At 51.2% G+C, this 16,296-nt stretch overlaps 1 protein-coding gene across 1 annotated transcript in view; it reads left to right on the forward strand.

Annotated features, from left to right (window-relative positions):
• Positions 1–15,479, forward strand: part of PFDN1 (prefoldin subunit 1) — a 31,875-nt gene extending 16,396 nt beyond the window's left edge. The window contains exon 4 of the mRNA XM_059483750.1: positions 15,340–15,479. Coding sequence (XP_059339733.1) covers positions 15,340–15,423 — 84 coding nt within the window. The 3' untranslated portion in view covers positions 15,424–15,479. The remainder of the gene's footprint in view (positions 1–15,339) is intronic.
• Positions 15,480–16,296: the final 817 nt, after the last annotated feature.

Consider the following 16,296-nt stretch of genomic DNA (forward strand, 5'->3'; position numbering starts at 1 on the left):
ATCTCTTGTTTTTACCTGCTACTTTTGGTGCTGAAGGATTGTTACAGAGAGCATTACCTCTCTGTAACAGAGATTGTTGTAGGTGTAACAGAGATTGTTGTACTTGTAACAGAGATTGTACACAGTAACAAGTCACTCAAGGCACTTGGTTCCTTTCCTAGATCTACAAACCAGTAGGGATTGATTGTTGCCTCTGTGCCCTGGTATGAAAATTGGAAGAGAGGCATTCAGATGAGATTAGTAAGAGCAAGGTCTAAAACAAGCAAAAGGATGTTTGTGTGGTTATTTGCAGCAGATAAGTGATGTAAAATTTCGCCAGTGCTGTGGGTATTTAGAGGTTACACTGGCTCAGAACAATTGCACAAATTCATGGAAGAGAAATCCATTGAGAATTACCAAATATGTAGAAATGGCATCCTGCTCAGGAAGTCCCTGAGCTAAAAATGTCTGGAGGGTGGGAAACTATGAGGAGGAAGTACCATATAGCCTGCCCTGTCCTTACTCTCTGCCCTTAAGCATCTGCTTGGGGCTGCTGTTGAGGAGCAGATCTGTGGGGAGATGTTTTGACAGCGTGATCAGAGCACTTCTGTGTTCTTGTGTTTATCTGGTTGGAGTATTCAAGGCACAGAAGGATATCTAGGAAACAAAAAGCAGTGTCTGCGCAAGCTGCAGTGTTCAACCAGCCTATCTGCTGAATCCTGACTATCTGCTCGTGGCTGCGTCTGCAGCTTACAGCTCTGCTGAGAAGAAGTGCAAAATGTACTTTTCCAAGGCTATTAGTGTGTGGTTTTTTATAATTCTCCCCAAATATCATTAATACAACTCCCTGTTTCTTGGTCTTTGAGGAATGACAGAGAAAGCAAAGACCAAGTTTGTGCCAAGATGCTTTTCCCATCTGTTATTGTTTTGGAGAAAGTGAAGTGGAGACCAAATAAGTAGTCCCAAGCAGGAATAGGAAGCCTGTGTTCAAACCCACTCAGACCTGTGCAGTTCTGTCTCTGTTGTCTCCTACTTACACTAAAGCAGAAGTTGAGTCTGTATTTTTTTTAATCCCTTATTTAGACTCAGCCTGCCTGAGAAGCTGTGGAGCAAGCCCATCCCCAGATGTTGTATTGCCTGGAGTGTTGTCTCTGCCAGACTCTAAGGGGATTTATGTTTCTGCCCATGAGAACTCTTTCTGCACAGGCCAGACAAGTGCTCTGTGGACAGGCTGTGTGTCTAAGGGGGTGTGCAGGCAAGGCACAGACATTTGTATGGTTATGTGGTAAAAGCAGTGGTATCCTTGCTCCTTTGGAGTCATCCCAGATGCCAGGGGATCATCCTGGAGGACTTCATGGCAGCACCTCTGGGTTTGGGAGCAGGTGGAATGTGGCTGGCAGCACCTCTGGGTTTGGGAGCAGGTGGAATGTGGCTGGCAGCCTGTTTATAAACTGTTTATAAACAAGGGGTTCCTTGCTGCCAGCTGTGGTCAGCTTCTTGGCTACTGTGCCCTTCAGCTGTGCCATCTGGGTTTCTTCCTGTTCCTGGTGGGGAATTATCTTACCTCCTGAACTTCCCGATCACTGAGTTCAGCAGAATGGGTGGAATTTCCCACAAATTATAACTTTGCTGTTCTTACACCAAGCCTCAGAAACTGGCTGCTTCACAAATGTGTTTTTCTGCTTCGTTGCTGAATCTCTGGTTATGGTCATTGAGTTGAAGTTTCCAGCAATAGTCTCAAAACTGACTGAGACTGTCTCAAAAGGTGGTTGGAGTGGAAAGGTGGTTGCCACATGAGTTGGTTTTTCTTTTCAATCATGAGTAGTAGGGCTCAGAATGCCAACACTTTCAACAGTTTGTGTTAAGTAAACATTCAAGTCCATCTTTTAAGTGATCTCCTTCCAGCTGGCTGTGGCAGTTTTGTGAAGAGGGTTTTCCTTAGGCCTGGGATTCCCCATGGAAGAGGACAAGCACTTAGGCTGACAACTGCTGGAAACTGAGATTTCAGGGGAAATACCTGGGTCACACTCAGAGAGCACTTATCACAGGAGCAGGGGATTTTGCTGTCCTGAAAACAAGTTGTGACCCAAGCAGGAAAGAATGTGAAACTTTGTGACCTTGTACTTCCACCACATCGTTGTAAAATAAATATCCAACCAAGAAAGGTTAAACATCTCTCCATTCATTATTAAAACTGCAAGGGTTTTAAAGCTTAGGTTTATATTTTACGTTGTTAACTACCTTGTGACTTACTCACATTTCTCACTTGGCACAGCTGAATCAGGCTGGTCAGAGTAATCCCCCAGTACCCTATGGTGTGGCTGATCTCATTACTCACATAGCTGAGCTCGAGGCAATTGTGCTTTGCTATGATGACATTACTGTGAAATGTGTATTTTTTGATACATTCCTGGATCTGAGAAATGCTCTCCCCTCTACCTTGGTGCTGTTTGCAGAGGAGGGCTGGGTTCACTGCTGAGCTCTTCTGGAAATCCATCCAGCTGCATAGCAAGGAGATCTCCAGCTGCCTGTTCCTGAAAATGTGTCTTTAATTTGCTTCAGAGGTGTGAGCTGGTTTTGCTGGCATTCACAACTGCCAGTGAACTTTGAAAACTGTGAGGAGTTTTGTCTCTCTTCTCCCTCTGACACTCTCCACTGCAGTACATGATTGCAGTCATTCCCTTGCTTCTCTCTCATGGGTTTCTCCACTGTTAAAAGCAGTGCATTGTAATTTTCCAGGTTTTCCAGGCAGCATCATAAAATTGATGGGATGCTGCTGGTTTGGGCTTCCTTGCAGCAAGGACAGCCATACCTGTCCTTGTGAAGGGCTGGGAAAATAAAGCTTGGCTGGGACACACATTATGCTTGGTGAGCTGTGTTCTGAAAGCACCAAGGGGTCTGGGTGTGGCTGATGCAGTTAGTTCCCTGAAGAAAACCAAAGGTAGCTTTACTCTCCTTGTTAAAGCTGTGTGTGGATGTTAATATATCTAAGTGTATATGTGTGTGTGTACATATATATATATATATATATAATGTATGTATGTATAATCACAGAATGGTTTTTGTTGAAAGGTTTGGATGACTTTAAAGATCTCTGCCATGGGCAGGGACACCTTCCACTAGACCAGGTCTCTCCAGGTATAAAGTAGCCACAGCTTTTCTGGGCTACCTGTGCCAGGGCTTCACCATCCTCAATTAGTAAAGAATTTCTTTCTAATTTCTAATTTCCCCTCTAAATTTCCTCTCTTTCAGTTTGAACCCATTGTTCCTTGTCCTGTCACTCCAGTTCCTGTTGGAGAGTATCTCTCTAGCTTCCCTGTAGGCCCCTTCAGGTCCTGGAAGGTGCTATGATGTTTCCTCGACTCCAGGCTGAACAGCCCCAATGTTTTCAGCCTGCCAACTCCATATGCACCTGTGTGGCTCTCTGAGCTTCACAACTTGTATCTAATCCTTTGGAATCCAAACACACTGCCCAGGCTTGCTGGCACAGTGGCTGTGCCTGCTGGCAGGCTGTGCCAGTGGGGTTTACCCAAACCTCCAGAGATTGGTGCCATCAGCTCCCTCACACACTGGCATGGGACACGTCCTGCTTAGCAGGATTGGATTTTTCCAGTCCTGATACTATCAAATTCTTGTTGTGTTTCACGGTACAAGGGGTATGTGTTAAATCTATTTTGAAAGCATTCTAAAGGGATGAGCACAGACTCTTTTTAGCTCAGCAATGTTTGTGCAGTATTAGGAGAAAAACCAAGTAATGTTTTTTTTCCCTTGTTTTTAAGGAAACATGATATGTGAGGGGTGGAACAATGCTTTGTTTCAGGAAATGTTATCCGTTTCCATTGTAGCCCTAGATGGATTCTGTTTTTAAATGTGGCATTTTAAAAAGAACAAACTCTATGATGTTATAAAGACATGGAAAATTGATTCTTCATTAGGGGTGGAGAAAGTGATTATCACTGTGTGCTTTCTCTGATAATATCTGATAGTCCCCTTCTCTCCTGCTATATTCAGCTTGTTTAGTTGTCAGGCGTTGTCAGACTAAATTGCTAAAAATAACAAATAAGGGGGAGGCTCTGCTGGGCAGCTCCGTCTGCTGTGTGCCACTGAATTTAGCTCCTTCGGGAAAAGGGCAACAGCAACCTGCAGCTTTCTGGGGGAATTGGATTTTGGTTTGAAACTCTGACCACAGCATAGCTGTGTGCTTGTTTCCCAGGCAATTCTTTCACATGCCTGTGGGAGACTGAAAGTTTACTGCTGCTGAGATAAAGGGTTGGTTGGTTTCTTCTCTGGCTGCCTAGAGTAGAAAATATAATCAAGAGAGCTGTACCTAAAGGCTTGATTTCTAATTCAGAAATCCTTCATGCAAGCCATAAAACACCATGTCAAATTTCCTTATCCCATGCAGAAAATGTCTTTGCTCTCCTTCCTGGTGGAGGAAGGAACACTGTGCTCTCAAACACTGCTGTGCTCCATGTTTAAAGCCTCAGGTGATGTTTGCAAAGCTGGTGAAGTTACACAGTGACTGCACTGAAATGCCTTAAGGTGAGCACTGACTGTGTTGCCTGAGCACAGTCCTGCTCGTGCTGCAGCTTCCATTTCTCTAATCTGCTTTTTCTGGGAGCTTTAAAATGGCTTTGCTGCAGCCCTGAGGCAGAGTGGCGGTGCCCCCCCTGTGATGAGTCGGCTCTGACAGTTGCCACAGCAATGTTTTCTTCCCCTGTGGGAACAGAGATTTTGGCAGGTGAGGTGTGGCTGGGGAGAAGCGCTGCAGCCTGGGGCAGGTATGGCTGGGATGGACCTGCTCGGTGTGGTCCCAGCCTCCAACGTGCTCCAACTCCCCTTCATTCTTCACTGAAACCCTCAGCGTGGAGGCCAATTCTGTGGGTGGCTTTAACGATGTGAAAACAGGTCTCTTGAGATTCGTGGTGCTCTTTGCAGGCCACAAAATGCTCATCCAGAAGGTAGCAATTGTTAGGCTGTTCCCAAGTTGGAGCAATTTCTTCCAGGGTTTTATGGCACAGAAGTTCTCATCACATGATTTGCCTGGGGTAGGCCAGTGCCCAGGAATGTGTGGTGGGCTTTTTAACTAACCAGGGGGAAATAAGGAATGCTCCTGTTTGCTTTGGAGAGGGGAAGCCTCAAGAATAACTCTCTGTGCATCAGCCTGGAGCAGATTCTACTTTGGATGAGGGTGCTGTTCCCTCATTCCATGGCTGGCATCAGCGCACGTACCAGGAGCAGGGTTTGAAACACGTTGTCACTGAAGTTGTCCCTCATTTCCCTGTGTGTTCACAGGCAAGGTCAGTCCCTCTGCTTGCTCTAGAGGGAGGCAGGACACCTAAGGTGGGGACAGGTGGAGTTTGGAAGTGAGTTTAGGATGTAGGATTAGTGTTTGGGCTTGCATGGGGATTTTAAGAGGAAGCTATGGGATCTCAACAAATGGTGGATGTTCGGGTGAAGATGAGGTTCAGTGAGGACCAGGCCAGGCCAATCCCAGCATCTTGCATGGCTTTGGGTGTCAGAGGCAGCTGTGGCTGTCTGGGCAGGTCCTTTTGGACACACACATTTGGACTTGGTGACGTTCCTGGGAAATGTGTTTCATCTTGGCTCTCTTGGCTGCTGTCATCCATGTCTGAGGCTGTGCCCTCACTGAGGGTTGCTCCTGTGTTTCAGGCTGCAAAGCTGCAGGCTCAGTTTGCTTTTTGAGGACATGGGTGGTCCAGCTGCCTGCCTGTCAGCTGTGGAGCATCCACAGGCACTCCCATGGGAGAGCAGAGCACAGCCTGCATGGGCAGGGCTGCTACCAGTGCTCTGCCCTCCATGAGAGTCTTGTTTTGAAGAAGGGAGTAGCCAAAGCTCATTTTTTTCCCCTGTAGGTCTGGCTGTCTTACAGGGAGGAGAATCTGTGTTCTCATTCCTGATTTTTGAAATGAAAGATACTCTGAGCAATGAGAAAAATGGGCTTCAAAAATGACAAAACACTGAGGAGGTTGAGAGTATAATGGACACAGAGCTAATGCTGCCAGCACAAAATCCTGCTTTGTGGAGAGGCCCTCTGACATTGGACTGGGGCCACACAATTTAAGGTAAATGCTGGAGGAATTGGGGCATAGCTAATGCTTCTCTAATTCTTTCTGTTCCCCAAACTGACTCTGCTGATGGTTACATGAAGAACAGGCCCTCACAGCTGTGAGGAATCATTCACTTCACTTGCTTTTTAATGTTTAAAGCCTCAAGGTCTGTCTTGTTTCTCAAAAATGAGGGTGGCAAAAGGATTGTATTCTTACAGCTGAACTTCATGGGTGTTTCTCTGTTGTGTGACTGTCACCTTTCATTGCAGACAGATGGAAATCAGCTGTGTGCAGCCAGCACCTGGCAGATTTTAAAGGCAGCAAGTGTTCCTCAGTATCTGCAGGGAAGGAGGTGGATCTGTTTAAAAGCTGGCTCTTAGTCCTGTGTTAAATTTGTTAGATAAAGATCAAATAACAGTATGTTCTGCTTTGAAAATTGTGTAAGAACCTTGTCATGTGTTAAATAGTGCACAAGTCACTGGTTGCAAAACATGATGTTGGAATCTTATAGGCACAGGCAAATAAATTCTCACATTTCAAAGGGGAAAGGGGATTCCCAGCTCTCTGGAGGGGTCATCTGCCACCTTAGGCCTGGGCTGGCTTATAAAAACTAATGTCCCACCACATTTTTGTGAAGAATGGTTGTGGGTAATGCAGATTTGAGTGCAATGACGTGTATTTATATCATCACATGTGTGTGGGTATGCAGTGGCAAGGCTGGATCTCTCATTTGGAGCAATCATTCACTGCAACAAGTTTTCAAACTCCCGGATTTTTGCAAGCAGTTGTTTAATTAGTAATTCTTTGTTAGTCTTGCCTGTACTGCAGACTGCAAAGTAAGCACACAAACCAGCTGAGAGGGCAAAGGCTTTATGAAGGAAGAACTGGAATTTGTTGACTTTGCTTTCACTCTTCCTACCTTTATTTTTGGGTGGATATTTGTAGATTTTAAAAGCAAGTGGATAATTAATGTGGGGGTTGTTGTCCTTTAGAGGCTAGTTATAGACATGCTTTCAAAATAAAGACATCGGAGAACTTGTTTTATGGTTTTTTTGGGGGGGAGGGGGGGATTATTCTTGTTCAAGAAAAACCCAACAACCTAACAGGGAAAACTTTTCAAGCAGCTCCTGCCAATCCACTCACATTCCTTTGTAATTCAGAGGAAAGTGAAACACACCATGCATTAATAAAAACCCACTTCTGCTGCTGTGTCTAAAGGGTTTTGTCCATCCAGGAACCTACTTTTACTCATCTGAGCCTGAAAACATGCTTTGTTTCCTCTGATTAGCATTAAGCTGCCTTTATGGTTCCCCTGAAATCATTTTAACACCAAGTTGGTTGATAAGTCTTTCATTTTAAAGCAGGGTCTGATTCATTGTCAAAGCTCTCCTTTGTGCTTATGGCTGCAGAAGTATCCCAAGCAACGAGCTGAGCTGAATGTGGGTCCCTCTCCAAATTCCTTCTTGCATGAGTAATAATTAGTCACAAACCCAGCACTGCTGTCCTTCCCTTAGTCACCAGGCCCCTGCAGTGGCTCCTGGCTGCCTTTGTGCCAAGCAGCTCTGGGGAGGGGGATTATCTGTGCCTGATAAACCTTCAGCCTGCTTCCATCTCCTCCTCCATCTCGCCTGGGGAGAACAGGAAACGATTATTTGGAAAGCATGCTGCTGCCTGTTGGAGCCCTGACCCAGCCCTGAGTCAGCTGTACAAAGCCACACCTTGCTCCCAGGTATGCAGGGCAGCCCTCACCGTCATGCTTCCTGCTGTCCCCACTGCTGGGTCACCCCTGCTCTGTCCCTCGTGCCTTGGAGGTGGCCATGTGGCTGCTCTGAGCCCAGGGCTGCCTGAACTGAGGGGGATGCTGCCTAGGTGGGAGTTGACACGGACTTCTTGTTGCTGATTTGTCTTTGAAATGTATGGAAATGATTTTTCTTTTCAAGTGGCCTCGCTTGGCCAGGACTGCAAGAGCTGAAAAGGTGTGGTATGGTTTTGCAAAAGTTCTACTGCCAGGAGGGATCCTGATGAGCCACACCAGCTCTGCAGGACCACAGAAACTGAGGCACAGGGATGGGGAACTTACCACATTTTGCAAGAGGCGCTTTGGTGAGGGACGCTTCCGCCGAAACACAACGTGGGGGTTTCAGGAGCTGAGTGAGTTTCCCCTCCCCAAGCTCTCTGTTTGACCTGACTCTGCTGTCATAGCCTGGTTAGGGTGCAGTATCCAGCCTGGAGCAGTGTACTCCTGGAAACTGCTCTGAATGGGGAATTGTGCCAAGAGGGGGTGTCCCTAAAGGAATCCCTTGGGTTGATAATACATTTCTGCTGCCACCTACTGAAAGGTTCTCATCGACTTGCTTTTGTAGTGGTTCACATCAGGCTAGGGTGCAGGAGTTCACTGGAATAATCCATCATTTCCCACTCACCAAGAGCAGCTGTCTCCATCTCTGCTGAAAGTGCTGTCCTGTGGCTCAGACAGTGGATCTATGAGCAGTGCTGCTGCCACGAGGCTGGGGTTGGGCAGAAAGGCTGGCAGGCAGCCTGGCTCTCTGCCCCTTCTTCTCTTGAAGGCACCAAGAATGGAAGTTAATGGGGTTTTTCCAGCTCAGCTTTTTCAGAGTATGTTCCTCGAGGTTATGATGGGGGAAGCCCAGCTGGTTGTGCTGCAGTAGGATCAGCACACCATGATGGTGGCTTTGCATTACTTTTCTTTAGTAAGGATTCTCTTGAGTTGGCAAATGTAGTTGTGTGCTTGATGTTTTCTCTTCTACACTCTAACCCAGATAGATCTGTGGGTCCCCTTTACCTCGGGGAAGGAAGAGGTGAGGAAAAGCAGAGTGTGAATCATCACTTCTCCTCTTTGCTATATGGCATCACGCTTCTGTCAGCAGCTGTCGTCAGAAACCAGCTGGGTTCCCTTCCTATTCCAGGTCATTCATTCTTGAGTAAACTCTGGGCAACTTCCTGAGGCAATAACTGCTTGGAAAGTCTTGAAGTGTATCTAAATATTTGGTGGTTGCTGTAGAGTAGTAATTCCCAGGGTGTACATGTGCCACAGTGTTCAGCTGGGTGAGGACCAGTGCTGGGTGGACCCATCAGGGCGTAGGGCTGCCTGCAGACCTACCCCACCCCCTTGCTGGTGTCCACTCTTTCAGCTTCTCCTGCAGCAGGAGCAGCTGGGTGCAGTTCAGCAGGTTCATCTTCTTCCTGTTCGGGAGTTCAGAGTGAAATCCCATAAACAGACCACGTGTCTTCAGCACATCATCTACTATGAGCTTACTCTGACCAAAATGTTTGCCTTGCCTGGGGTGTGCATGCCAGGGCTTGGAGTGCTGCTCTCCACAGGGAGTTTGGGCACTGGCAACCCCTGAACAGCAGTGGAGGCCCCAAGAGTGAGGGCAGCTTGGGCTGCTGCTGCCTGGCCCCCAGTGCACGGGCAGCACAGTTTGCCATCCTCCAGGGAAGATCTCCAGTCAACCATGTGCTCCCAACTCCAGCTCAGGATCTGCTGATCACTTTCCCACAGAGCCCTCAGGCAATGCCAAAAATGGTTTGGGTTAACTTTGGGGGATACAGAAGTTCTTGGCTAGCCACAGGGTTGCTGAGGTGTCACAGGATGAGTTGTCTCAGGGCTCCTGTTTGAGGCACTGCATCATGCCTGAGGACTGCAGTGTTCCTCAATGGAAGCCTTCTGAGTGTGAGAGTGGGATGCCAGAATCTGGTGGCTGGTAGCCAAGCATGCTGAGAGCCTTGGGAAGGGAGATATTCTCTGGAAAGGGACCTGCCAGCTTGTTTTGTCCTCACAAGTTGGGTGTAAAACAAGTTCATAGAAAAACACTTTGAAAAACGAAAATGGGGAAAAAAAGAACAGGCTGAAATGAATAGGCATGTTCCAATACTAGATCCTAAAATCTCCATGGAAACATTTTTGTTTGGGCTTAAGCAAATCTGTGTTTGCAGGTCAGGGGTTGAAGCTTTCTTTCATTTGCAGAGGTGACGTGAGAGGAGTGGAATTTGAAGAGCAAAAGTCGATGTTGAATGATAAACCATGACTTGACACAGGAAGCTCACCTGTGAGGGGGAGGGCATGGCAGCATGGATGGGTAGGGCTGCTGTGTCTGTTCTCTAGGAGCACAGGGTGTTTGGGCTCTTGGGATGGGTGACAATGCCGTCCCCTGATCCACTGAGCCCCCAGCTGGAGCCAAGGCCCTGCCACACGCGGGGCTGGCAGCGGCCGAGCCGCTCTCCCTGAAGGCAGAGAAGTCTGAATCACAGTGCTGGGGGGAAGACAGTGCTTTGATCATCAAAAGCCCATCCAAGAAAAGCTGATTAATAGTTTTCTCTTGCTGTGGAATCTGTGGATGCTGGCTCTTTAATCTGCCAGGAATGCCAGGTCCGGTGCGTCACGCTGAGCAGCTCGGGCCTCTCCAGCAGCAGCACTGTGATGCAATGGGAGCGGAGGTGGAGGCTGGAGCAGGAGGTGACTCCTGCCGTGTCAAAAGGCCATGGGCCACTTCTGTTAACCACAGCTCCTTTTCTTCTTCAGGGTGTGAGCTGGAATTGTATTTGCATTCAATCGAGTCTTTCCACAGCTGCTGCCAAAAGCAAACAGCACGGAGCTGCTCAGGGAGCAGCACTGCTCTGATGGGGACTGAAGGGCAGGGAGGGCTGCCCGGGGTGGTGCCAGGGCGAGTCCTCTGAGGTTGTTTGGCTGCAGTCACCCGTGCCAGGGCACAGCTGGGCACGCCAGCACACCTTGGTGAGGAGCATGCACAGCCAGGGCTGGCTCGTGGTGCTGCCTGCACTCCCCCAGGCTGGGGCCAGCCCAGCTGGTGCTTCCAGGAGTCTGCACTTCCTACAGCAGCTGCCACAGGGCTGGTGGAACCCCAAAGCCATCGCCTGCAGCCCCCCATGGGTGTCTGGAAATGTGTTGGCAGTGGGCATTGCATCCCACCAGTGCCCTGACCTCCCTTCTCCTCCTGGGGCTGGTGCTGCCTTCCCTGGCAGGCCCTGCAGCTCAGCCTGTGGAGCTGTCAGCTGGACAGCCATTCCTCTGGGAAGGGTTCATGGGAGATGGATGTGCATTGCCTGAGTGCTCAGTCCCATTTTGGGTGCACCTCCAGTGTTTTTAGTCTGTGTAGCTGCACTGAACCACACACACCCTTTGACCTGCACACCTTTTTTAGGAAGGCTGCAGGAAGCCTTGGAGGTGGAAAAGGCTCCTGAGAGCTGGCAGAGGAGAATATGGGCCAGCTTGGTGATACATCTATACTCAGGGGTAGGAGAGGTGCAAACTCCAGTTTCTGAGCCCCCTGGATGTGCTGGCAGGCCCAGCTGGTGGGATTGGCTCTGCTGCCCAAGGAGGGATCTTCTTGCCCTCCATCCTGGTGCCAGACAGCTATTAGTATGGCAGTTGTGTTTCCAGAAAGCAGATTTAGGTGAGAACACTTCCTTTGGGGCTAGTTTTGAGACAGATCATCAGGGCTGTGGTTTGTCTTGTTCCCAAGTGCTGCAGCCCTTCCTGCCTGGGGAAGGAACTCTTGTTGGGAGTGGTATTAGCTTAAAGGAATTAGGAAACCAGGCTGGGAGGCATTGGCTGCACTGGCTTTTGGGACCATCCTCTGTGGGTTTGCACCCTGTCAGTGCCGTGCAGGTGGCCCAGACCTCACTGGGTTGTGGCAGTGGCTGTGTGCTGTTCTCGTGTCCCAGTGCAGGTGGCTGAGCCCTTTCTGTGTGGGGCAGAAGGGGATCAGGGGGTGTCACACAGAGGAGAGAGTGGATGAGAACTGGTGGGTGGCCTGTGGCAGGAAGAAATGAGGATGCAGGAGCATGTCCTGGGCTGGATCAGGTCAGTTTTGGAAGCATGCTGTCCACCTGGAATCCTGTAGCTGCAAATCTGCTCCATTCCCACGCAGCCTGTCCTGTGCACCCTCCAGCTCCCCTTCCTTGCTCAGTGGGGGAGAGGATTCTGCAGTGCTGACAGGACCTGCAGCCCTGGCTCATCCCTCCCTGTGTGAGTGACTGTGCCTGGGTCATGGGAACACACTGGCCTTTCTCTGGCAGCGGGGGAGCTGCCAGGGCCTGCCAGTGTTGATCAGAGGCTGTTCCTCTGAAATAAGTTTCAGTACCACCCCACAAGAGAGTTTTGTAGAATAATTCTCTAGACAGGAGCTGTGAACCAGCAGGAACCAGCCCCTTGCTGCAGTTGGAGCCCTTGGCTGACACACCAGCTGTTTCCTGTCGTGCCCTCTGGGTTTCCTTGTAACTGCATTGCCACACTCCTGGTGACACTGCAGGGGGACAGCAGCACACCAGGGGCACTGCCCAGCCTCCTGTGGAGCCTGGCCCTGCTGGCAAGCGGAAGCTGGGGCTTTTCTGGGAGCTCAGTGTCATGGGGCAACTTCCCCCTGCTGCCTTCTCAAAGCCTCTCCCCTTTCTCTGTTCTTCCCTGGAGCTCTGTGGCTCAGGCAGTGGCATCTGGGGCTGGTTTGGGCACCCACCTTACCTGTCCAGGGACCCACAGGAGCAGGGAGAAGGTGAGGGCAGTTCAGGGCAGTAGTGTGGTGAGTAGGAGTTGTGGGTCAGCAGCTCACAGGTCATGCAGCCACCAAAGCTGGTGGTGCAGGGTCAGCAGGCTGCCATGTGCCCCTGGGCTCCTGACTGGTGAGCACTGGAGCCACAGCTGTAGGAGTGAAAGCAGAGGCTTCAGCGGGCAGCAGCCACCTTTGGTTTCACAAGGGACCAAAACCAGCAGTGCAGTTTTGACGTTGCCCTGGGAATTCCCACAGGCTGCACTTGCCCTGGCACAGGTAGCAGAGGATGAGCTCCTGGAGCAGCAAACACACTTTGCCAGGGGAATGCATCAGCTGGTGCACAGCAGCCGCAGGCTGGCCCGAAGCAGGGCTCAGAGGACAAAGGGTTAACTCGGGCTCGGAGTGCAAATGAGCTGGAGGTGGGGTTGGGGATGCAGGGAGGTGTTCAGGAACAGATCCCACCAGCCTGGCAGGTCTGGCTGGACCGGAACAGCCTCCAGCATGACTTCAGAGCTGTGCTGTGTGTCTCGGGCACGGGGTGAGTAGGCAGAGCGTGTGTCAGCCGCTCGCTCAGTGCTGCTCCCTGGGAGACACGGAGTTTCCTGTCTAGACCCCGGTAATGGCAGCGAGGAGGGGTTTGCAGCAGCCTCCTGCCCCTGCTCTGGTGATGACTGAAGCAGAGCCCAGGCTGCAGTTCCCCTTCCTGGGGAACAAACACCTCGTTTCTGCCACGTGTCTCGGAAAATGTGGCGCCCGTCTGTGATCCGGGCTGTGGGCTGGAGTGGGAGCCAGCCCCAGCTCCTGCCTGGCTGCAGGACAGCTCAGGGTGTTTGCAGCCCCTGGCTGTGGGTGCAGGGCTCCCCTTGATGCTCAAAGGATGCTCCTGGAGCCTAGAATGGGACTCTGGAAGCTGCTTCTGGGAGGGAGTAAAAGTGCTGGGACCAGCCCAGATTCTTGTGCCTCGGAAGTTAGGTGACTAAGGAGAGTGATTGAGGTAAAGAAAAATTCCCCAAATCCTGCCTTACCTGGGACTGCCTAAGTGCAGAAATGGCCTTAAACCCAGGCCCTTTGCCACAGGGAGGGCAGAGCCGGTCACTGTGCAGGGGTGGGCAGTGTGGGTACATGTGTGGGTGCTCCTCTGCTGTGTCAGGGTCCCTTGTCCTCATGGAGGTGGGGCTCTCACAGGCACCAGCAAAGCTTCCTGATGGGATGTCTGAAATTCTCTTGGGCTCTCCCACTCCTGCTGGACAGTGTGTCTGTGGAGAGCTGCTCTCTGGAGCTGTCTCCTCCTGCCTGGTGGGAACAGGAGACAGGGGCAGGAGGGCAGGACCATTTCATGCACTAATTTAAGTGTTAAGAAAAAGCTTTAGTAAAAAATGACTCCCTACAAGGCAGCTCTGCTGCTGCCACTCTCCTCTGGTCAGCAGAATGAGGTGAAGCTTTGAGCCACAAGGGTTTTTTGGGCCTGTGTCCTCTTGCTGCCCTCAGACTCAGTTCCCTCTGTGGGAAATCCCTCGACATCTGTGTGGCAGTGTGGGGACAGCGTGGCAGTGACAGAGTCCTGCTCTGTGTCACTGAGTCACTGGCAGTGGGAACCTGTGGCTGCTCTTCTCCCTGTGGTTTCCTCAAAAGCATTTCCTGTAAATGAAAGAGACCCTACGTGCCTGGGAGCTGGGAGAGGGACAAGGAGCCCTGGGCCATAACCCCAGCCCTGGCTGTCAGGAGCAGCCTTTAGGATTTGAATACAAACCCTTCAGCCTTTAGAAGCAGGGCTGGGGGAGATGTCCTCATGGCAGGGCCATTCCAGCTGTGTGCAGCTGTGCCACAGCAGGGGGACAGAGGGGCAGTGCTGGCAGCAGGACTGCTCCATGGGCTAATGCATTTTCAGCATTCCAAGTCCCATGGGCTCGCAGAAATCATGGTGAGGCTCTCAGGGCAGTTCTTGCCCTTCACCTGTCCTTGGTTTGGGTGGGCTTTGGGGGCACTGCTGTACTGGGCTCCTGGCACTGGTGACTCTGGCAGGATGCTCTGGGTGGAGGCCTGGACTCGTGGAATTCAATGCCAACCCTGCCAGTGCTCAGTGGGAGCTGGCATGGCCCAGGGCAGGGCTTTACATGGGCAGCATGGGGAGCCTGAGCTCACAGCAAGGCTGGAGGAGACTGTTGTGTCTGTTGTTTGGAAACCCAGAGAAAATAGTCCAAAGAGCCAAGGGCTGATTTTTCCAGCCACAGAGGAGCACCCAGACCAGCAGGAAAAACGCTGCACACTGAATTCCTATCTGGGGATGCACGGCTTGGGGCTGCTTCCCTGCCAAGCCCAGCCTAATTACAGATGATTAAGGAAACACGTACATGGTGATGATGCCAGGGAATTGCTGATAGAAAGGAGGATATAGGGTTAGAAAATGGCTCAGCTGGGAAAAAGAACCTTTTGTGCCCAAGGAGAGGCTTTTGCTGTGTCTCCATAAGGAAGCTTATAGGTTCAAGAGTTACAGGATCTGGTTTGATTTCCTTCCTTGCTGACGTTCATGGCTCCCACTTTTTGCAGCCCTGAGGTTTCAGGGGGGAACAAAATTCAGTCTGTGTAGATGTTGCTCTGTGCCTGTGCCTCTGGGAGTAACTGCTGTCCCCACCCTGCAGTGTGGTGGGTGCCCCAGCCAGCACCCACAGCTCTGCCTGGGTGGCTTTGGGCCCTGGTGCCCAGGTTTGTGCTGGCAGGGCTGGGGGGATCCTGACTTACCTCTGGTTTCTGCCTTGCAGCAGAAGAAGTCGTACCTGGAGCGGAGCGTGAAGGAAGCAGAGGACAACATCCGGGAGATGCTGATGGCCCGCAGGGCACAGTAGTGGCACCCCTGGCTGATCCCCACCCACCCTAATAAAACACAGCCCGTGTCCCTGTGGCTGCTCTCCCTGCAGGAGTGTGATGGAGAAAGGGGCTGGTGAGAGGAGTTGGGCTGAGGGGCCTGCAGGGCATCCCTGCTGTGCCCTCATCCTATGGATACCCAGGATGTAGGCACTGGGAAGGTCCTGCTGGGGAGGGGTGGTGGGCAGGGCTGGCACAGGCATGGACACGGACACAGGCATGGGCCAGGAGGTCATTCCCACTGCTCCGGGTCATTCTTGTTGCCCTGGGTCATTCCCTGTGTCCCGCTTCATTCCCTGTGTCCCGCTCCATTCCCGCTCCATTCCTTCATTCCCGCTCCGTTCCCTCATGCCCACTCCATTCCCTGTGTCCTGCTCCATTCCCTCATGCCCACTCCATTACCCTCATTCCCGCTCCATTCCCTCATTCTCCCTCCATTCCCGCTCCATCCCCTCATTCCCTCTCCATTCCCGCTCCATTCCCTCATTCCCGCTCCATTCCCTCATTCCCACTCCATTTCCCATTCCCGCTCCATTTCCCATTCCCGCTCTATTCCCTCATTCCCGCTCCATTTCCCATTCCCGCTCCATTCCCTCATTCCCGCTCCATTTCCCATTCCCGCTCTATTCCCTCATTCCCGCTCCATTTCCCATTCCCGCTCCATTCCCGCTCCGTAGGACCGCGCTGCGCGGCCGGACAACGCCACCGTGTGGCCGTTGTGGGGAGCGCAGGTTCCCGGCCCTCGCCGCTCTCCCAGCGCCGCCCGGAGGCTCCCGGGATCCCGGAGGTTCCAGGTCCCGTTGCCCGGGATCCCGGAGGTTCCAGGTCCCGCTGCCCGGGATCCCGGAGGTTCC

Source organism: Ammospiza nelsoni, chromosome 16 (assembly GCF_027579445.1).
Source record: "Ammospiza nelsoni isolate bAmmNel1 chromosome 16, bAmmNel1.pri, whole genome shotgun sequence".
NCBI lineage: Eukaryota > Metazoa > Chordata > Aves > Passeriformes > Passerellidae > Ammospiza > Ammospiza nelsoni.